Source organism: Simochromis diagramma, unplaced genomic scaffold, assembly GCF_900408965.1.
Source record: "Simochromis diagramma unplaced genomic scaffold, fSimDia1.1 OVJJ01000618.1, whole genome shotgun sequence".
Taxonomy (NCBI): Eukaryota; Metazoa; Chordata; class Actinopteri; order Cichliformes; family Cichlidae; genus Simochromis; species Simochromis diagramma.
The window spans coordinates 5,897,274-5,920,621 of NW_024387423.1; the positions used below are offsets into that span (position 1 = coordinate 5,897,274).

A 23,348-nucleotide genomic window follows, 5' to 3' on the forward strand; every position below is an offset into this window, starting at 1 on the left:
CTTTGGAGATGCTCTAAGGAAATATTTCAAGTCAGAGTTTTATATTCCACTAGCATGGCCCGTGGAATTGAATCTTTAGTGTCTTTGAACCCTTTTTACTCTGTGGATTCGGCGCAGGGAGAACACTCTGACAACTGCAAGTTCTGGCTGTTGGATCTGGGTAGGTGCCATGTGTAGGACAAAAGTAAATTGCTTCCTCTTATCCTGTTAATGCTAGATTTGCTTCTTATGCAGTGTGCTTGGGAAAACACAAATGATAAGTTGCGCTAAGTTGTTCTGGTTTAGCGGCTTGCTGCTATTGTTTGTTCTTCTGGTGAAAATGTAACGAAAGCATAACATTAGAATCTCAATTAGACTATGCCTCTGGTCTTATGACATTAAAACGGGTCTTTTTTTGCTCTAAAGTGCGACATTGAAGCTCCAGCTGTGCAAGAAACAACTGCAACTCTACATTTGTCGTTTTGACAGCTTGTCCTTATTTGCTGGGTTTACATCAGCTATTTTTGTACGGGCTTTGTGCTGCAATTTCTCAGTTCATCTGTCGATCATGTGGTGGCATTATAGCTGCAAAAGTAATTTGGTGAATGCATCGTTACATAATGAAATATTAAAATTCACTAAAATCACCAGGATAAGATTATGTCTTCGTTCCTGTTTAAATCCAGGTTAGGCTCACAGATGGACAGAGGGTGTTGTTGAGAAAAGAGAGAATGATGAGGTCAAACTGACGAGAAGGGGAGAATGAGGACTCTTAAACAATGGAATCCCTTTCCTTTTTAATGTTTTCACAGGTGTCTGCTAGATACAGTGTGATAAAGCATTACAAATCACCCAAATATGCACTAGTTCTGCCAGAATGTGCACTGGGTGGTCTCTCATCCCATTACCACTCCCTTCCCTAAATGTGGCTGTTGGTGGCAAGCCCTCTCTAGCGTTGTACACATTTTTTCAGATCATCTACCAAAATCCCCTGGAGCTCTCCCCACACGCTGCACCTCCGCCCCTAAAAGCACGTTCCCAGCCACACCGACTGATGTTTATGGCTTTGTGTGTTTGTTTTGGTTCTTCTTGGCAAGATTAGGGCACATGAAAGATGCTCCCCTGGTGACACCTCTGGAATCCCAGGCATGCTTCTGTTGAACAGCGCTTTTTTGGATCACTGCAGTTGTACAAGAGCCCCTCCACCTACCCCACTTCTATTCTTAGAGACACAAGAACACACATAAAGTTGTAAATCTAGCATGTTCTTTGCAGCAGCGTAAAGGAGCATTGACTGAGTTGTCACATTGTGTCGGAAGCTTGCTGATAAATCACATAATGCTTAAGTAGTATTAGAACATCTGGTGGGTTCTTCTGAAGGACATTAGCCCACAAAGTTAAAGTGAATAGGAGTATTGAGAAGTCTATCACAAGTACTGTTGTTTTGTATGTTTAGCCAGAATTATGAAGAAAGTAGAATACATTTTAAGTTTTTCTCATCTATGTACGTATACTTCCTAACCAATTTATTAGACCACCTGCAAAAAAATATTATTATATATTATTATGTTATTTATTAGGCAAATAAGAAACTGAATTCCTGTTTCTGTATCTAAGGATGAGCCTGCATGCTGGACTGTTCTCAGTGCGCCCCAGGGTGGCTGTGGCTACAATGTAGCTTGCCATCACCAGTGTGTGAATGTGTGTGTGAATGGGTGGATGACTGGTTGTGTAAAGCGCTTTGGGGTCTTTAGGGACTAGTAAAGCGCTATACAAATACAGGCCATTTACAGGCCATTTACTGTTCTAAGAAGTCAGCAATTAATCAAACTTGTAACTGCTAAACCAGATTTTTTTTTTCAGCTTTTTTTGTAAAAGAGTACGTTTTAAAATCCAAAAATAAAATTAATGATAATACAATAAAGAAAAAATATCTAAATGTAAGTTATGGAAAAACTCAAACTTCTTTAAAGCGGACACTGTTGCTCCCGCTGCCAGTAGAACATTCTGTGTTATTTTTAGCAGCAAAATTGAAAGGTCTTCAACGATGATGCCTATAATACAGTTCATGCAGTTATAGCTCATTTGAACAAAAAACATGATTTATTTCTGTGATTTAAATATATATATAGGCAAGGTGGTTAGCACTGTTGCCGCACAGCAAGAAGGTCCTGAGTTCAATTCCACCATCAGGCCGGGGTCTTTCTGTGTGGAGCATGTTCTCCCCGTGTCTTTGTGGGTTCCCTCCGGGTACTCTGGCTTCCTCCCACCTTCCAAAGACATGCAGTTTGTGGGGATAGGTTAATTGGATAATCCAAATTGCCACTAGGTGTGAATGTGCGAGTGAATGTGAGTGCGACTGGTTGTCTGTCCCTGTGTGTTGGCCCTGTGACACACTGGCGACCTGTCCAGAGTGTACCCCGCCTCTCGCCCTATGACAGCTGGGATAGGCTCCAGCGCCCCCCGCGACCCTGAAAAAGGAGAAGCGGAAGTGAATGGATGGATGGATGGATTTAAATATAATTGCCAGTAAAAGAATAAAATTAAAAAGAAGGCTTCAAACAAATTGCCACTTCCCTCTGTTTGTTTCCCCACGAGCGAGAGGCTGACCAGCTGTTCGAGAGGTGTCTCACACTTTCATTTACACTCCTGTTAGATCAACATCTTCAGTTTGCCACTTAACACTTATCAAGCCAAAGCTTCAAGATTTTTAAGCATGAGACAGGTGGGACTAGTGAAAAATCAACAGCGTCACACTTACTACTTATGTAAACAATATCTTGCACACTGTATATCTGCATATTGATCACAATAAATAACCAGCAGATTCCATTCTCTGCTTATTGCTAATATGCAAACCTATAAAATTCCAGTGCAGTTATGAAGACAGTTTTACCTCACTGCTACTGTTTTATAAAGTAGTATTTTTTGCTATTATTTGAATTACATCAAGGTGAGGCTATGAAACAAGTAGCTGTACCTCATGCTTGTTAACCACAGCATGTCTGCAGGAACCACAGTCCATTTGCTCTTCATGAGAAGTCCTCACTTCTCTGTGCTTTCCTGGTGAAAGCAGCAGTTTTCACCTAAGTGCTGGAGCTCATCAGTGTGGTCTCTCAGTTCAGTGATCATTTTAGCGGTTACCTTAATCACTTTAGCTTGGGTTAAATTTGATTTAACTGCTACAGTTTATCAGTCTGGGTGAACATGTATCAAAGACTCATCTGGTTCCCATTAGTGAACAACAGTTGTCTAATGCAGGTATTTACCTACACTCTTCCTGATATTAAACACTAATAAATCAAAAGTCTAGTCAGCACCTGTAGTTTTAACTTTTAGCATGAATAATGGATCGAATGTAAACATGATTTGGGGAAGGATTCAGAACTCATAAGTGAGGGATTTGGAATCCTCGGAGACCAACAAAGGTATTCTGAGTCATCAGAATTACAGCCTTAAACAGGATCTGTGAATGCACCCGTGACTAAAAAATTCCAGGGTAGTACTGTAACCAGCAATTGTGACTGGTTTTCATTTAGTACTGCAGGGGATCTGTTGGAGGAGAGCATTTTACAAAGCTCCCCCACAAATCTGCTCTAACCAGCGAGGTTGCACGTAAAACTTTTGAGCCAACAAAAGCGATGAAGTTGCCCTCAAGCAAAACACACAAATCTTCGACACCCCCTGTTGTCTTTAAATAGAGTGTTTGGGTGGAAAATATTGATTTGCAAAGCGTCCCAAGTTTCCCCTTCCCATCCCTTCAAGATGTTTGAACAGAATGAAAGCAATCTGTAAAAAACATGTGTTCTCATTTCTGTGCCATCAAAGTGCACCATATTGAAAGATTTTTACCGTGAGAAGAAGATGGTGCGAGGAATCTTAGTAAAGATGGATTTAAAGCCTTTGCAGTGCCTGATGTGGGAGATTCTTGTTGTTGAGGAACCGAGCTGTCTTCATTCCTTTGCATGTGACGTAAGAACACATTCTATAAGTAAGAAGAAAAGTCTTCCGGAGGCTTAATGACGGCCACACATTCACATGTTGCTGCATTAAGTCAGGCTGGGTGAAATCGTCCAATGAAGAACGGCAGAAATTCCACACCTGCTATTCATAAAAGCCGTTCGGCTCAGGCGTGTGCCTTAATCTTTTGCAGCTGCACCTTTTTAAATGCTCTAATAACTGAATTTGAGTATTTTAAACCTTGCCTTTAGTCTCGCTGTAAAACCTAGATAACTTCTAAAAGATGAAAAACATCTCTCTGTTCTCCTTTCTGGATGTTTGTTTTCAAGCTCATCGTGTTTTCATGCAAACAATTTAAAGCAGAGTGATGTAGGAGGAGAGTGTGTTGTCCTGACTCATCGCCCCTGTATGAATAAACATATTTTTGCAGTCACTTCCTCACTGGAAGTCGTGTCCACAATGAAAAGGTCATCACCGCCTGTATCAAGAAACGGCCTTTAATTTAACTCGCTGTATTAACAGCAAGGATCTTTAAAGAAATCAGTGTAATAAAAACAGAGGGCAAAATAGGATTTAAAACAAAGACTTTACCATGAATAAAACTATGGGTATAATATAACAAGTGCTTCATTTAACAGACCGGTGTTAAATTGTTTTTTGAAATATACTGAAAGCCTGTATGAGGGGTTAAATCAGTAGGTGGTTTCACTGCTGAAAAGCAGTGATGGACCAGCAGTGATCTGGCTGACACATAAAAGGAAATGAAGTCTCTCATGTAGAGGGCAACGAAACAAACGGGTTCTATAAGGTACAGAGAGCCAGTGCAGTGTCACTGTAGTTCATTTTGTTTGTTTGTTTGTTTGCTTGTTTTCTAAATTCAACGAAAAAAAGAATAAGTGCTGTTTATTAGTCTAAATTGGCAGTGATAAAAACATGCAGAAATGAGGCATTGTTCTGAAAGGTCAGACTTTGAAAATGGAAACAAGTTTTGGGTCCCACACTCTCGTAATCTTTGAATTCAGGTCTTTTCTGTCCCTTTACCGCACATATGTGAACAAATGGGTCATTCTAAAGAGCTCAGTGAACTGTGGTACAGAAAGAGGATGCGACAAGAAGTCACTCTTTTGTCCTAGATCAGCTTGTAAAGCGGAAACATTTAGAAGCCACAGCAGCTTAACCACAAAGTGTCAGATCGTGGTCATTAAGTGCTGAGGCGCATAGTGTGTAAAAGCCTCTATCAGTCACTTATTGCTGACTCAATAACTAAGTTTGAAGCCTCCTCTGGCATTAACATCAGCAGAGAAATTGCACCGGGAGCTTCTTGGCATGGCTGAACAGCTCCTGTAGGTGTGATGTGTTGTTGCCCCAGTACTTTTGTCCATTTAGATTATTTCTAAGATTAAAAAAACAGTATCGTTTAAAATCCCTAATTTTATGTTATTATTATACGATGTTTGCATGCACTGGGGATGCTTTCATAATTTTTCTGTAACTACAGCTCTCCGTCGTGCATAAAAATTGTAGCTGACATGGTGATTGATAATAATTTGGCCAAATAGGGAAAAAAAAACATAGTATAAAACAATCTTGGGATGAAAGTGTGTCCAACAGTACATGTCCACCCAGGCTGACAAACTGTGCAGCAGTGTAATAATTCATAATACATAATGTATTCTGTGGTATCCACTGCTTGTGGTTTTTGTTTTTCTTTCTCTCATGAAATGAGCAGATCGAGAAAAACTTTTAAATCAGGTTGTTACCCTCGGTTGAACTGCTTGAGGATATCCACCCTCATCCTGAGATTGCTCAGAGATTGTCAGAAGCTTGTTTAGTTGTCAGACTTGTGAGTCTCCCATCAGCATTTTCAGCGAGAGCAAAGGAAGCTAAAGAGGAGGATGGTAGTGCAGTAATTGATAAAGGGTGATACAAGGGCAAACAAATTAAGGTTAGAGGGAGATAAGTAAGAGTAAATGAGCAGAGACAGGTGAGACAGACAGATGGCTGTATGTTTGAAGTACTCAGACAAAGCCTCAAGCATCCCTTTATACTGCGTTATTTTCTCACCGCTCCATTTCTAGTTGAAGAAAAAGAGCTTTCCTCCTACAGATTCCCCGAGGAGCCGTCATCACTGTGAGAGGGGGAGGAGGCCATCCTGCCTCCTGCACAGAGCACAAACAAACACATCCACACTTATCTTTAACATATATTGACTTTATTTTTTTCTTCTCTCTGCCTCTAGGCTATGTTACATATGCATAGAGTTTTGTTTAATGCAGAAATAGATGAGTTGGTGACACTTAACATCTTACCATGAATATGCATGATTTTTGCAATGAGCAATACATTCGACAGATTTGATTTGGGTCATACTTTCATATTCCAGGACGAGTTTGTGCCAGTGTAAAAGCATGTGTGATGTAAACAAACCTTCACAACAGCACAATCAGATAGCATTAATCACATGGATTAGCTGTCCATTGTTAGTCCCTGATTTGAAAGACCTGCCAGTCAGTGTAAAACTGAAAAAAGTTTGTTTTTTTTCTTTAATGGTTGCATGTTCTTTGCGTTTCGTTTGAGTAACACTGGATGCGCTTCATTCTCTTTCCTCTGTCCATTCAGACACCTTGTCCGTATCCAGCAATGACGCCCTGCAGCCCGGCTCCAGCCAAACGCTGGGTCCTCACAGCTCCCCAGGTCCCAAACGTCCTGGAAACACGCTAAGGAAGTGGCTGACGAGTCCGGTTCGGCGGCTCAGCTCCGGTAAAGCCGACGGCCACGTCAAAAAGCTCGCCCACAAGCATAAGAAGAACCGCGATGGCACGAGGAAGAACATGGACGCGATGCCCGGCTCGCAGAAGGACTCTGACGACAGCGCCGCCACTCCACAAGATGAGACCCTGGAAGAAGTAAGACGACGCACCGTAATGCTGAATAACTGTGACCATGTCTGACTCTGAACTACCACTTGTTCTTTATTTCTCTCCAGCGTATGCGCAATGAGGGGCTGAGCAGTGGCACCCTGTCCAAGTCTTCCTCATCGGGCATGCAGAGCTGCGGTGAGGAGGAAGGAGAAGAGGGGGCGGATGCTGTCCCGCTGCCTCCCCCAATGGCCATCCAGCAACACAGCCTGCTTCAGCCCGACTCTCAGGATGACAAGGTGGGGACATGCAGAGCAATCGAGACGCAGTCATAAATATATGATGTACACACAACAGCTCATCATGTGCATCAGCAAGAGAGAAAGTAAGATAGATTGAACAGCATAGAGTGGACATATATTTGAGCTTTTTCTTTGTTTATTTCTGTTTGTATTTGTTCTGTTATTATTTAATCCACATGACTCATAGGCAGCAAGATTTTTAACTTGCTCCTCCACTCACAGCTTAAAATAACAGCTTAACTTTATTTTGGCACTAATAACTCTGCCTGTTTTCTCCTATTTTCTTAATGGTTGCATGTTCCCTCCTTCAGCATTATGTTGATTTCTGTTCTACTTCTCTTCTGTCCCAGTTTCCCTATCTGTCCATGTGAAACCCTCTAAATGATCCTATCTAGATTTTTCCTTTCTTTCCTTTCTGTCTAATTAAATTCCCTCTGCATGTTTTTTCTTCTTTTTTTCTTCTTTTTTTGCTGAAGTGAATCCATTTACATGTCTTTGCAGTAGCAAAATGTCTGTGACATTAAATGGTTGTGCATTGTGGATCGTTTAAATCTCGCCCTGCCCTTTGTGCCTCCGACTAAGCTCTGTAGCAGAGGCAAACTTTCCGTCCAATGGAGTATTTTTTCGACCAATTATGGCGCGTGTGCTTGAAGAGCACTCCAATCACAGTTTCCCCCTGACCTAAACCCACCTCGTAACCCCTGTTTTCCCAAGAATATAGTCTGTGATTGGCTCCAAGTTGGCTCCCAATTAACCCTTTTATTAGGGAGATCACACAAACCAAGTCTTTATTTGGACATGTGGAATATCGAGGTCCAAATCACGACAATGGTGAGCTCAAGTCTCTAAGAATGTATGACTCCTGTATGCATGCAACACCTAAAAGTTCTCCATTCACAGTGTCTTGAAGATTAACCGTTAGTTTTCTTTATTCCTTCCATTTCTTCTCTCTCTTTCAGTCTGCATCTCGGCTGTCTGGACGTCCCAGTAGCTCAGAGACACCCAGTGCGGCTGAACTGGTCAGTGCCATCGAAGAACTGGTGAAGAGCAAGATGGTGAGATGGATTTCATAAACACTCACAAATACTTGCAAATGAGGCCCACTTGCACACAGAACAATTTTAATAGATGTAGATACAAGCGCACGCTTTCTTTCTGGTGTTAGTGACAGAGAATGGCATCATTGCCAGCAAGTCATCTGTCAAAACTGTGACTAACTATCCCAGCTGTCCTCTGTTCCAACAAATGGGCACTGCACTCTGGCGAATATCCCCAGTATACTCATGCAGACTGGCCTCCACGTATATTACGCTTCATTTCGATAAAGATAAGTAAGTGGAACATATTTTTCTGCCTCTTAATTTCTTAATTCTTTAATTCAGTCACTGGAAGACCGTCCCAGTTCTCTGTTGGTGGAGCAAGGTGACAGCAGCTCTCCCTCTCTCAATCCCTCCGACAACTCCCTCCTCTCCTCCTCCTCACCCATCGACGAGGTGGAGGAGCGCAAATCTGGCTTCCTCAAGAGAAGACAGTGAGTTATAAGTCCTGTTGGTGTTTTTATAAATAAAAGCTGCTTGAACCCAGACACTAAATGATGTTTGTCCTCATTCGTGTGCTTATATGGAGCATTTCTGATATTCATCCACAGCTGAGCGTTGCATTCGTCTTACGTGACAATTTCTGTGTGTTCTTTCTCTCAGTTATGTACTTCTGGAGCTGGTGGAGACTGAGAGAGACTATGTCAGAGACCTGGGATCAGTGGTGGAGGTAAGAAAAGAAAACAATCTGGATAAATAAATTTTCGGACATAGTTGTTGGTCAGCGTTTGCTTGTGCTTCTTACACTTTGGGTGGCTCTTTCTTTCAGGGCTACATGAGCAGAATGAAAGAGGAAGGAGTTCCAGATGACATGAAAGGAAAAGACAAGATTGTTTTTGGAAACATCCATCAGATCTATGACTGGCACAAAGAGTACGGTGGCAGAGTCCTTCACCTGTAGTACCTGCCCCTGCTTCAGGGCATATGCAGCATTATACAAAGAAAATGTCAACATGCTGTTTCTTGGCAGGTTAAATCACATGTCTGTATCCATTCACAGTTTTTTCCTGGGAGAACTTGAAAAGTGTTTGGAGGATCCTGACCGGCTGGGACCTTTATTTGTCAAACAAGTAAGAAATGCACTAATTTTGCAGCATGATTTTGTTAGAGGATATCACACGTTCTTATCTGTAATATTCTTTTCTGTTTTTGTTGCAAATACAGGAACGGAGACTGCACATGTATATTGTGTACTGCCAAAACAAGCCTAAGTCTGAGCACATCGTGTCGGAGTATATTGATACGTACTTTGAGGTAAGATTGTTTAATCATTTTGCACCTCATAGCCACAGCATGCTATCTGTATTGTATTGTCCGTGTCATGAGTCAGGTCCCGGACATGATAGATTTTTCTTTTTCTTCAGGACCTGAAGCAGCGACTGGGACACAGACTGCAGCTCACTGACTTACTCATCAAACCTGTCCAGCGCATAATGAAGTACCAACTGCTACTGAAGGTAAATATTTTTCTGTACAACATAAATTATGATCAACACAGTCTGAATTTCTCTCCTTACCTCTGTTAACTTCTTCACAGGATCTTCTTAAAATTTCTAAGAAGGCTGGAGTGGATGCCACAGAGCTGGAGGTACAATCGAGAAAAAGCCCAGGATTCAGCACAAAACTAATGAAGCAATAATAATCTGTTGTGTTTTCCAATGAATGCTGTGAAAGTATCATAACTAGATAAGTAGTTTTTAACTTTTTTTTTCTCTCGTGTTCTTCCACAGAAAGCTGTAGAAGTGATGTGCGTGGTCCCCAAACGCTGCAATGACATGATGAATGTTGGGCGCCTTCAAGGCTTTGATGTAAGTCTCCCTTTGGTACCTCTGATAGTGTGTGAATGTTTCCAAAATACATAATGCAATAGAGTAAATGCTTCACATTTTTTGTCTTGCTTCAGGCAACTGCCACTAGGTGTCAGTGTGCACTTGTTTTTGCAGCTCTAGTTTGTTGTCGGATTTTGTGTGTTTTCATTTTTTCTAATAACTTATCCAAAATAAAACTATTTAAGAAAACTCCTTCACCATCTAGAACTTTCTTTGGATTGCCTGTTTGTTTCTCAGGGTAAAATTGTGGCTCAGGGCAGATTGCTTCTCCAAGACACTTTCATGGTTTCAGACCAGGACGGAGGGCTCCTATCCAGGATGAAAGAGAGGAGAGTGTTTCTGTTTGAGCAGATAGTTATCTTCAGTGAACCCCTGGACAAAAAGAAGGGCTTCTCTACTCCTGGCTACCTCTTCAAGAACAGCATTAAGGTGAATACAGCTCACTTAAATAGCTTTGAAACCAACTGTGGACTTACTTTGGATTGTCCCTATTGATCATGAAGCTAAACCTGCTCTATTTTATTTCATATCTCTATATTTTTTCTTATCTTTGTCTCTTTACCCTCGCCTGCCACGTAACTTCAGGTGAGCTGGTTGGGTCTAGAAGAAAATGCTGATGACCCCTGCAAGTTCACACTGACCTCCAGGTCATCTAGTGGCAACCTGGAGAGGTACACTTTCCATTCACCAAGTCCTGGAGTCAGTCAAGTCTGGATCCATCAGGTCAGCCAGATCCTGGAGAATCAGAGAAATTTCCTCAATGGTAAGAAATTGTTGTGAATACTGTAACACACAAAATTACATTTTTACATAAAACATTTTGACACTCTTGGTCCTTTTAGTTTAAGAGGGCTATGAAGTTGTTTAAAAAAAACCCCAAAAAACTAACTCTTGTCTGCTCCCACAGCTTTGACGTCACCTATAGAGTATCAGAGGAACCATGTGGGAGGTGGCGGGCCAAGCGGTCCACCTAGCAGCAGCAGTACTGCAGGTCTACCAGGAGGCAGCAGCTCCAACAGTACCTGCAATATGGGGGGAGGAGGTGGCGGCGAAGGCAGCTCTGGAGGATCAGGGGGTAGCGCCTCCTCCCTGTGCGGCCCGCGCTCCCGACCATCTCGCATCCCCCAGCCGTCCTCACGCCTCCCCCAGCCTGTTCACCACCATCACCCCCCGGGCCCTGAGGGTCCCGACAGATCAGCAGGTATGTGGTCACTCTGCCACCCACAGCCGCTTCAGTCCCTCTCCTCTAACCCCCGTTCAGGCAACACAGCTAATGGAGAGCTGTTAGCCTCAGAGGTCCCTAAGATGAGGATGCTGGATAGTCCTCATGGAAGTAACAGTAATAACAGTAACAGGCCATCAGGTAGTATGGACAGCAGTGTCAGACAGGTTCTCGGAGCCTCAGAGGAAATGCCGAAGCATCAAATGGCCGGCAGACCACAGATGCCAGTAGCTCCTCTGAATTTTCATCTCAAAAGCCCTCGAGTTGGGACAGTTTCACCTCTGATATTACCTCAAACTCCCGGAGGAGGAGGAGGAAAGGAAGCGTTTGTCCCCACCAGCCCAGCTCATAAAGGCAACGCTTTCTGGGCCATAGTCCCCGCTCTGCCTCCCTCTCCTGCCAGCAGGCCAGGTTCCTTCTCCTACCCCAGTGACAATGGTGGCAGTGGAGGCGACTCTCTGGGCAGAGGAAGTCACGGGACTCCCTCTCATCACCGCCACTCCAGCCACAGTAAGGACATAGATCGCATGAGCACCTGCTCCTCCACCAGCGAGCAGTCCATACACTCCACCCAGAGCAACGGGGTAAGATGCCAAGTCGAGGCCCAGGCTTCAGCGAGGCCTAGAGTACTTACTAGTCACTAACCTCACCCTTAGTGGCTGCCTGTCTGCCAGTCAGTCAACCTGCCGCTGGCTCTGAGAATGGCTTTTAAATTCAACAACTACTACTGCTGCTAAAACACTTGAATGACTGAAGAATAACACCTATCTGAGTGCACTAACTTCACCGACAGTGTGTGTGAGGGAGAATTTTTGCCTTTCCGGAAACTACTAACAGTGTGGATCTGAGTCACAGAGAAACTTGTATCTGCTTTTCAAGACTCTCTCTGAGCTTCAGTACGCATTTGCTTTCCAACTGTAGCTACTAAACATTAACAAGTGCCATTTCAAAAACATGTTATCTCTTTTTTCCGTTAGGTGATAACTTCCAATCTCCTTTCAAAAGCTATGGGACGTTTTTTTTTCTTTGTTTTTTGAAAACATTAGCACATTTCAAAAAAGCCGTTTCTTTTCTGGTAAGATGGTTTCTCACTTCACAGAGATTAACCTTATGATTGCACAAACAGCGTTTTGTTTTCCGCAACCTGCCTTGTTTGTTTGACAGTACCGACAGAATTTCTTTTTGAAATGGCTTTTTATCTGGTGAGATGGTTTCTCACCTCACAAAGGCTAAAAGCTTGTTTGCACAACCTGCCCTGTTTGTTTCAAAGTGTCTTCAGCACCTCTTCTTGAAAACTTGTCTTTGTCTTTGAAAACATAAAGTTCCTCATTTCATCATCCCTGCCCGGGGGGATCATAAGCTCTGTGCTTTTGTAACTTCTCAGTCTAACTTGTCAGCCCGTTGCTCTAAATACAAACAAGTGCTTTTTCAAAAAAAGAAAAAAAAAAAAAAAAGCATTTTGCACTGCATGCATTCAACATATTCTCAGTTTCATTTTTATACATGTTCCCTGCAATCAAACTATCCATTTGATTGGTGTGAAGTAACATTTCCCTTTTAGACATATGTGCATTTATGTATTTTCATGTGTGTTAATGTGTGCAGTAACTCATGATTTAATGTGTTCTCCTCCTGACAGAGTGAAAGCAGTAGTAGCAGCAGCAGCGTGTCCACCATGCTGGTGACTCAGGATTATGTGGCAGTGAAGGAGGATGAGATCAGTGTGGTGCAGGGTGAGGTGGTCCAAATGCTAGCAAGCAACCAGCAGAACATGTTCCTGGTGTACCGGGCAGCCAATGAGCACTGCCCTGCGGCTGAGGGCTGGATCCCTGGCTACGTGTTAGGACACACTTCATCCTCAGTCACACCCGAGCTCTCCGAAGGCACCATAAAGTAAGCATAAGCAGCCTTCCTTCCTTTTTAGGTTGCCACAGAAAACACGACAGTCATAGTGATTACGATTATGCAAACGTGAAACCTGAAACTTCTCGATTTTTGTTCTTGCGTTTGTTTAGAAAGTCATTATCGTGGCACACAGCACTGCGCATTCGCCGGAAGTCTGAGAAAAGAGACAAGGAGGGCAGGAAAATTGAGAACGGCTACCGAAAGTCTCAGGACAGCCTGGCCAACAAAGTCTCTGTCAAGGTAGAAAAGTGTCACGTTAAACGCCACCCCACCGACATCCACTGCAATTTGTGCAAGAAATCTAATTATGTCTTCAAATTGTCATTTCAGCTTCTGAATCCCAACTTTATCTATGAAGGTACGTGCACGTTGTTGCTTCAGCCAAGGAGCAAATCTTTCCTTGCATTTGGAATAAAAATTCAAAAAGATAAACAATAAGCTTCACTGGGTTTTTGTTGTTGTTGTTTTTAGGTCCCCCAGAGTTCCTCATTCCAGTTAGTGATGCAACATGTGAGAGTGGCGATGCAGTTACTCTGAGGTGTAAAAGTTTGCGGTCGCCCCCGACCAACCATCACTTGGCGTGGCCCTGACAACAACTCTCTGAGCAACAACGGACATTACAGCATGACCTACAGGTGTGGGGGGGCTCACGTGAATTTCTTTTATTGATTTTTAGCTAGAAAAATCCAAATCTTACATTAGCCTGTGACGTAAAGGTGCAGATGTGCTGCTAACAAACTCAGTTAACACATTCATGTTGTTAAAAAAGAATATGAAGTCATAATAACTGTGTGCAAATTACAGTATCAGTTTGTGAATTTCACTTAATGCTTTGTTTCCTTTCATTCTCCATTTCTGCAGTGAGACCGGAGAGGCGTCCCTGTGCATCACGGACGCGTCTGTAGAGGACAGCGGCGTGTATACCTGTGTTGCTACAAACATAGCAGGCGCTGTCACCTCCTCTGCCAGTCTTAGAGTGTCAGGTCAGAGTCCTGTCATTGTGTATGTCTCTTGATATTATGCCACGCAGGTGTTTGAAACATTTAAAACATTGATTTTATAATTTTTAACTTTGATACTTGAATCATTGTGAATTCCCTGTGTTGTCTCAGGAACCCCTGACGATGGCAGCGAACTCCTCTGGAAAAACGGCTTTGAGTCCCAGTACACAGAAATTACTGAACTAGGAAGGTGTGTTTTCCTGTCACGCAGTGCTTCTCGACCACATCAAAGCTAATAAATTAGGAGCAGCACTCATATATATAGTAGTAGTAGTAATAGCAGTAGCGACAGATGATACAAGTGAAGGTATTTAAATGAGGAATGAGTTGCTTATTCCTCAGTAGCTGGTTAGAGAATGCAGCAATATTCAAATCATTTAACACAATTTGTGACTGCATTCACAAATACAAGTTCAAACTTTACTAAGCAATGAGAAACTACATTTTCAGAAAGTGTCACAAGCTTTTTTGGAAATGAGGTTGTACATTGGACAAGCTGATATAGATAATCAACAAAGAAGTAGATTGACATTATACATCCAAGTCCACCAGTCATGATTGGGCGTTATAGTTTATAAATTTGATGTAGGATATTTTTAAAAAGTGAGTCACAAATGAAATGTCTTATTCCTCAAGTTTCAGTTTACTAACTACTAATTTTTGCCTTGCAGGGGTCGGTTCTCGGTGACTAAGCGATGCGACCAGAGAGGGAGTAAACGCACAGTTGCAGCAAAGCATGTTAACAAGAAGCTGTTGCGTCGAGAACAGGTCCTGCAGGAGATCAGACTCCTCCAGAATCTAGACCATCCCAATCTGGTCAAGCTGCTAGACACGTTTGAGACAGCCAGCAGCTACGTACTGGTACTAGAGATGTAAGTAAAACGACTGTGACATCTGATCTGTTTGAAAAACATACTTAGATTTGTCTCTAAAAAAAAGAAATAAATAAAATGCATGTTGTGTTTGTGTTATCAGGGCAGACCAGGGGCGATTCCTGGACTACATCGTGAGCTGGGGCAACCTGACGGAGGAGAAAGTTGCTTTATACCTCAGAGATATTCTTGAAGCTCTCCATTACCTGCACAGCTGGAGGATAGCACATCTTGACCTCAAAGTAAACAACAAACAAAGCATTACAATCTAAATCTTATTTTGGGGAAGCTGTTGCACTGCTGTTGTGCTTCTCTAGGTCTGATGATTGTGTCCTATATCCTCCTATCCTGCTCCTACAGCCTGAAAACATTGTGGTGGAACATGCGTCCTCCCAGCCAGTGATCAAGCTGACAGACTTTGGTGATGCTGTTCAACTGAACCCCCCCTCCTCTTACATCCATCCTCTTCTGGGAAGCCCAGAGTTCTCTGCTCCTGAACTGATCCTGGGTCAGCCCGTCTCACTGACGTCTGACCTCTGGAGCTTAGGTCTGTAGAGAAATTGTATCTTGCTGATTTTTGCATTAGAGAACCCTTTATGTACTCGAATACACAATCACAGCAGCAGAAACCCACTGTAATAGTATTAAATACACATTCCTTTGTTCTTATTTGTCAGTATGTGCAAAAGGCTGCTTATTGATATTTGACTAAAACACAAAAATAGACAGAAATACTCCCATGCGATACTATCATCTCAATCTCTAAGCCAGGTGCGTTAACACAAGTGTTTCCTCTGCAGTGCAGTCAGTCAGCCTCTCTGGGGATGCAAAGATCAGTGATTTAAATCCCCAGTCGCAATTTCTCCTTGCCAACCGCGCAGCAATCTATTAACTGACTTCAATATTTTGAAGCTTCAAGTGATATTTTACTGCTATGTATGTAGATGATGAGTTTCATCAGAAAAATGTATATATTAGTACAGCGTAAGGGAGTGCAGTGTAAAATTAATGATTCAGTTCAGTTTTATTTATATGGCATTTATAGGCTTTTTTGTGTTGTAAGGTAAAGACCCTACAATAATGCAGTGAAAGCCTCAACAAGCAGGCAAATTATCTAACAGAGGATTGTTATTGTTGTAGTCTTGGTGCTATAATATTTTAGCAGCTGCAGAAGCTGCTTTTGTGCATGATTGTTTAATATAAAGCTATATTGATTATCAAAGGGGATTTAAAAGTGAGCTGAATGAATTAATTTAATTTGGCTAAATAACCTGTTGATTGACCAACTGGTTGATTTACAGGGGTGGTGACCTATGTGGTTCTGAGCGGCGCCTCTCCATTCCTGGACGAGAGCCTTGAGGAGACGTGTCTGAACATCTGTCGCCTGGACTTTAGCTTCCCTGAGGATTACTTCCAGGGTGTGAGCCCAGCTGCCAGAGACTTCATCTGCCTGCTGCTCCGGGGCGAGCCAGAGCGACGGCCCCCTGCTGCGTCCTGCCTGGAGGAGCCCTGGCTCCAGCCTCGAGGTTTATCAAGCAGTGACTCAACCTTAAATCCCACACAGCCACCAGCACTGTCACCATCTCGGAATCATTGCGGCACACATCTGGACACATCCAGGCTCATTTCTTTCATCGAGAGACGGAAACACCAGAATGATGTCCGGCCCATAGGCACCATTAAGGCCTTCCTTCACAGCCGCCTGCTCAGCCAGACCTGACAGTAGGTCACCAGGTAAACACGACCAGAAGGAATTTCTTCCACTACTGCTCTTCATTCACTTGATCCTTGTTAGAAGCCTACTGAGAGCACCACCAGCGACACGCCTGCTACAATCCCCTTTTCCCTCACAAAGCCACAAAAGTCCTGCTGCTGCTGCTGCTGCTGCTGCCGACTGACTAACCTCTGCCGATTAAACCCTTCGAACCCCCAAGCCCTTCCCCTCCTTAAACCTGGCATACCGTCACTATGCCTGCACAACAAGCGAACTCTTGGAATCCATTTGAGATTTCAACACCTTGACTCAGCAGGGAGAAAACCAAGCTTTCTCAACAAGCCAGCGTGAGCGAGTCTTGCGTTTCGGACAGTGTTAAACAAAGAAAAAAAAAAAAAGAAGAATACTGTACAATAGGAATATTTCAGGCTGCTTTCGGTTGAACACAAGAAAATGTTTTTTTGTAACGAGAGATTACTTTTTGTAAATGAAACAAAATGTACAGCGAGGAGACGGAGAACTGTCTTTATTCATAACCTTTTGGAAAACAAAGGGTAGTTGGTGAGTAGAAAAAGTAAAAAACGAAAAGAAAAAAAAAAGGGAAGTGAGATTTGCGTGGTGAAGTGGCACCCATCAGCAGGGTCCTCTTATTCTGGAACAAGATGTAACTACCAAAACCACGTTTTGCAGAAACTTACATTCAGTGCAATAGTTTGCTTTTCTTAACTCTCCCCCGCTTCAGTTTCAAAGGTTAAATCACTTCTGTTTGTGACACTAAGAGAAACTAACTTGAACAAAGCATTAAAACAACTCAGCAAAAAAGAATATCCCGATAGAGCTTCTCAGATTTTTACCTGCATCCGCCTTATATGTAAATAACGTTTTTCCCGCTTTTCGTTCTCATTTTGACGGATTTATCTCTCGACGAACAAAAACGATTCCATCTGCTGAGTTTTAGCGAGTCCCTGCGGACGGACGGATCAAACCGCTACTAGGTTCCCACGTGCAATGTCGCAGCTTTAACATTTATGCAACTATTTATGAAAACTTGTGTTGTAGCCGTATTCTTAAAAAGGCATGTACGTACCTGGTACTGCAATAGATGTATGTATTGTGTTAACTCTTATGTATTAAGTTCAGTATTAATATCCTGCAAAAAACAAAACAAAAAAACAACAACAACAACAACAACAACCCTGCAACAAAAGGAGAGTTTTTCCAAAATAATGTATAAAAATGTGTATCTATGAAATATAGGCACTTATGCTTTTATGTCGTCCTTGTTTCGCTTTTGTTTTTTTGTAACAATACCAAAGTTGGCTCTGCTTTGTTCTCCTGCTAATATGTTTGTTTGCTTTTTTAATGACTTGTCATGTTGAGTTATAACAGACCACACTGAGCAGAGGCATATGAGCGTTTACAAAGGTTCCTTGTGGTTTTATTTATTCTTATTGTAATAAGAAGATTGTTTGGTGGTTTATTGCTGAAAAAAATTATATTGACTTGTCTTTTTTTATTATTATTTCTTTTCTTTTTTGTTTTTTTTTCAAGCCGTGCACAAAGTTATTTGCCGTGTGAGTTTGTTTGGCTCTTGTAGGTAGACACTAGTGTATGTTGCTAGACCGTATTGGTTTATATCTTCACCAAGCAATAGGTCTGGGGTGAAAAAGTCACCATGGACTGCACTGATGAAAGAATTATACCTTCTGGCAGATAATAACAACCCCTGAACCACAGTTTTTCTGATTAGCATTAACAGGTATCTCCCGTGAAAAAGGTCTGCCAGTTGTTTTCATTTAAATACGATGACGTCTTTAGGTTAAAAAGTTGCTTAAAAACTTCTTTAAAGTGCCAGTCCAGTGAATTAAGTTCGAGAGGTTGTTAAAAATGAAAAACTCGCGTCGCTTCTCGTTTTATTTGAAGGTTGTCAGTTGCTGTCGATAACATGTTGAGTTTATTGACTTGTCTCTCTGGTCTGTAAAGTCTCCGTCTTTTATTTTGTGTCATTTTTATTTATTAATGTGGATAAGGGTTTCCCTGAAACTATCCTGATCATCGCTTTGTCAGGTTACGATCGAAGAGAAACGGTTTCTTGGGAAACCCGCCTGCTCACGATGTAAAGATGTACAGAGAAGGGTCGGGCAGTTCGCCCACACCCGGGATGTAAACCTCACAACTGTCATATTTTAAATACACCTAAAACAAGACTGCAGAAATGTCATCTTGAATGTCTTAGTATGACTTATTTTTACTTTTGCATGTATATTTCTTTGTACAGAAGATTGTGTTTACATGTTACTACGTGTTGTAAATAACTTATTTTGTCCTCTGTTATTTTGCCATTAAACGTACAAGGCACAGTCAGCGTTACTGAAACTTTTGTGCGCATATATTCATTCATCTCCACCCCCATGAGAATGTCTGTTATTATTATTCATTCATGATTTCCCATAAGCTTTTGAGGGCTGGAGGGTGAGATAAATCTGTATTCCCGGCATGATAAGAAAGCAGGGGAAAACCCTTAATTCACATGGCTGCAATCAGTCATTCATTAAAATTATTAAACACAAGAAACCCAACTAACACAGCAGCCATGTTAAGCCTTGGATTAGAGGGGATTATTGTTTGCGATAGCGTAACACCTTTGACACGTTTTTCTTTACTTTTTATTTTCATATGAAGAGTGACATTTGGAAGCACTGCGGGGAAACAATGAAAAGCAAAGTGAGAATATTAAAATCAGGAGGAAGATACGTGTACAGTAATAGTGAACGAATGTCATTACTGTGATGAAGATCAGTTCGAGAGATAAACTATGAGAAGGTATCAAGAAGGGGACTGTTGCTGATCTTATCAGTCCGGAGCAGATGCCGCTGCTGTTTTTGAATCAGTGCAAGCAGTGTGTGTTGCATCACTGCACAAAGAACGCACGATTTTACCTCCCACTCAACCCACGTCCGTTACAATAGTTACTCACTGAGGTCTGCTAGAGAACATTTTTTGCAGCATTTTAAATCCTGGTATCTACCCATGAGCGTTATCAGCCTGGAGTGTTTGTCATCTAAGCCCCATTCGAGGTTATTTACTTCACCTGACGCACCTGTGTCTCTGTTCTGAAAGCGGCGCTTTCACCCAGTGCCTGAAAGGTGCCTGTGCACTTATCGGGTGTGAAATCTATTTCGTCTTTCTTAGCAACAGTTTTTGTTTTGTTTTTATTTTTTGCATGAAACCACAGAAGGGGTATCTTTACAATCTTTACACAAAATCTTGTGATCAAAATCTCACGCAAGAGCTGTGAAGTGTGAAGGTGATACACGCCTGCGCAGAGGTTTTTTTTTTTCTGTTCTACAAACTTGATTTGACCTGTGACCAAATACTGTGTTGTTTATTCATTTTAATTATTCGGGTACTGCTTTACTTTAAGCCCACACATTTAACTCGACACAAATACCTAATATACGATTATGCGCATTTCTTGACAGCCCGATGTTTCCCAGTTTTGCGCCTTCTCACCCACTGTTGCTTCTGGGCATTTTCCACCCACTGAATTCAGCATTCACTCATATGGGGAGAGTCCTGTCTGGCTGTAGTTTAAAACCAAAAGCAAACGTGAGTCAGAGAAAGAGATATCAAATACTTAGAAAGTTCACACTGATGAGGAGAATAATGACGTGATTGTGGCCCACACACTAACGGGACGGGACGCGAGTTGCAAGCCTGTAAACAAGAACACTCCTACTATCTAACCACAATCAGGAGACAAGAGACCACTAGATGGCATCGGAGATCTTGGTTTCAAGAAAGTGCCGATAGCGGAACACATCGTGTGCAAAACAACCTGCAGAGCATCAACTTACAGACGTTATTAAAGAACCACCGGCAAATTTGATTGGCCAAGCTCGAAACAGAAAGTACTGCAGTCTGGAGAAGAACAACAGAAACAGCACGTAGTGTTGAAAGGGGTTTGAAGGAGATAACAGAACTGTGTGTTATTAAAAGGTTAAATGTGCCATGCACTGCTGAAACACTGTTGAACCTACAGAGGGTAAATTCCCTCTGTAGGTTCACTAGAGTTTTGTGTGTTTAGCAGAGGTGGTTCCCATGTAGTGAGAATTGGGCAGTTGAGTCACGCTCTCTGCTACAGGCCAGGCAGTTCACATGAAACTCGCTGGCCCAGTTTCCACATTTAAAGTGGTGAGAGCAAAAACAGGCGAATGTGAAAATATGAGTTTTATATCATATGTTATATTGTACTGGTATTTCACGCTGCGTGGCAACCAGTAGGAACAAGTACTGACATCACAGCCCCAACTCTCACATATCTGTTTACCATCTTTCTCACTTGACCCTTTGTCCTTTTTTTTAAACTGTACTGTGAGAACATGACGATAAGGGGAAAACACATGACACATCACAAAGTCTCCCTAAGTCCACTGTTTTTGGAATTTGACTTTCATTTTGATGTCTTTAATAGATGGCATCAAATTTATGGACTTCTTTCATGGCTGTGACGCTTGCACATTGATAAAAATCTGCCAGCAAACCTGCAGACCTGCCACTGAACCTTTTTACACTAGAGGTCTCCAAAAGTGTATCTTAGTTTGATCCCCCCCTCCCCCGACACACACACATGCTAAGAGGAAGGGGGGAGGAGAGAGATCATAACTTGAACTCACCCAATCAGGGTTAAGAACACATAACTTGTCAATACATTAAAAATGGATGCAACACAAATGCAACAACAACAACAGCTTTTTCAAGTTTTTCAAGTCATGAGCGCCAAGCTGAAGTAAAGTCGAGTCATTTATCAGTTAAGCCCACAGATCAGTATCTGAAGTCTGGCATGAGTCAATCCACGTGAGCGGTTGAGTTATAGAGTGAAAGGAAGACTTCACTTTTAATCATTTCAGCATTGCAGGGAAAGCATTTTCCGAGTAGTTAGTGTGAAACTTTCCCCCAGAGCTTGTCAGAGCTGCTGCTTTATCGCTGCATTCTCCAGACTTGTGTACAACAAGAAGTAGTTCAGCTGTTGACATCTGGAATGCATTTAAGACACGCTTTCAGTCCTCTGCTCTACTAACCTGGGTTATTTGGGGGGGCTAATAATGTTTTTTATGTTTGCTTGTTTCTTCTTTCTCATTAGTACTGCAGTGGGAATAATTGTTCAGCTTTTGTGTTTTTATATCACAGACAGTTGTCAGACTGTTTACTTGCAGGTTGTTTTTCCGTTTCCTTGCCTAAAAAGCCTTATCTGGTGAGATGCTTCTGTACTGCCTCAGCAGTTCTTTGACCACAGAAACCAAATGTTTGTGCCAACCCTAAAACTGCTTACAGCCGTGCAGCACCTTCAGATCATGCTTTACAGCTCTGTAGGATGCTGTAACATCCATTAACTCCTTACACTCCCGTTTAGTTAGATCACAGTATATATAGTTTGTTTTACAGGGGCTTTTCCTGATGGTAGATACACGTCAAAGTGGTCTTCAGGAAGGTCAGTAACTACAATTTTGGATTCATCCACCCAGAACAAAAAGCCCCAATTTGTGCCAGTATCTTCACTGACAAAGAGCAGTTTTCTTCTAATCGTCTTTTTGCACAGCAAATGTTTCTCCCTGGCACGCTTTTGATTCAGACCAAATTTGTGCTTTCTGAAAATAAACACGTTCACTTTGACTCTTTTTGCATCAGATGTTCTCTTCCTGGGCTGGAATTTTTTCATTTGAAATCTACATGTTGATGATGATAATGATGATGATGAGGATGATGCTCGCCATTGTTTTGAGCATCTTAAGAACTCCATTGTCTTGGGACTTAAACACCAGGCACTAAATGTCAGCGGTCTAAATAAGGCAGGTTTCACCTAACACTTTCTGAGGAAGCAGTAATCATCAATCTACATCTATAGACAGGGTCAAGCCTGCCCCTCCTCTCAGTTTAGGGTTTCCACTTCCTCAGTACACTGTGTTCTCAGTAGTTTAAGAGCAAGCTCTTTAAAAAAAAACAAAAAAAAAACAGAAGCAGATTGTGTTATTAAGGGATGGGCGTATTCTGTCACTTTCCTCAAGAGTCGACATAACTGGGTTTCCCAAGAATGGACTCAGTGCTCCACTCTGACTTTCTGCTAGACTAACAGGAATAATGTTTTAGCTCATATCTCTCCACATAGACAATGGTATAATGCACAAAAAAAGGATTTTTTAGATTTAAAAAAAGGTATATGATGGGTAGCTGCATGCTTCTTTTCAAAATATAGTAAAATTGAATATATATGTAAATCAACGAAAGAAAATGATGACGCCAGGAAGTTACAAGAAATGTGTGGCTAATTTATCAGATGAAAAACGTGAGTGCCTGTAACGCAAACAGCTTCACTGACCGAAACCAGATGAATCGTACAGTTTATTACAGGAACAATAACACCTCTCTACTCTACAGTAACATGCATATCAAAGTTGGTTTGTTAGTCAGTGCAGATACTCCTTATTTTGTGGAAGCACTTAAAGCAAAAGGTAAAAATAGTGAAAAGAGGCAACTGCGGTTAGATTGGATCTGTCACACCTTTTCACCATACACACTCATTCGTGTCACAGGGATGCCGCACTTACCATA

At 42.0% G+C, this 23,348-nt stretch overlaps 1 protein-coding gene across 1 annotated transcript in view; it reads left to right on the top strand.

Moving 5' to 3' along the window:
* The window catches only part of triob (trio Rho guanine nucleotide exchange factor b), a 107,258-nt gene extending 88,143 nt beyond the window's left edge, over positions 1 to 19,115 (top strand). Inside the window, 25 exon segments of the mRNA XM_040013260.1 lie at positions 6,559 to 6,845; positions 6,926 to 7,096; positions 8,059 to 8,154; positions 8,482 to 8,630; positions 8,800 to 8,866; positions 8,966 to 9,069; positions 9,197 to 9,266; positions 9,361 to 9,450; positions 9,561 to 9,653; positions 9,734 to 9,784; positions 9,927 to 10,004; positions 10,263 to 10,454; positions 10,611 to 10,788; positions 10,933 to 11,831; positions 12,887 to 13,140; positions 13,263 to 13,392; positions 13,483 to 13,510; positions 13,624 to 13,694; positions 13,696 to 13,787; positions 14,014 to 14,135; positions 14,265 to 14,343; positions 14,825 to 15,025; positions 15,129 to 15,267; positions 15,386 to 15,572; positions 16,327 to 19,115. Coding sequence (XP_039869194.1) covers positions 6,559 to 6,845; positions 6,926 to 7,096; positions 8,059 to 8,154; positions 8,482 to 8,630; positions 8,800 to 8,866; positions 8,966 to 9,069; positions 9,197 to 9,266; positions 9,361 to 9,450; positions 9,561 to 9,653; positions 9,734 to 9,784; positions 9,927 to 10,004; positions 10,263 to 10,454; positions 10,611 to 10,788; positions 10,933 to 11,831; positions 12,887 to 13,140; positions 13,263 to 13,392; positions 13,483 to 13,510; positions 13,624 to 13,694; positions 13,696 to 13,787; positions 14,014 to 14,135; positions 14,265 to 14,343; positions 14,825 to 15,025; positions 15,129 to 15,267; positions 15,386 to 15,572; positions 16,327 to 16,745 — 4,247 coding nt within the window. The 3' untranslated portion in view covers positions 16,746 to 19,115.
* The last annotated feature ends 4,233 nt before the right edge of the window (positions 19,116 to 23,348 follow it).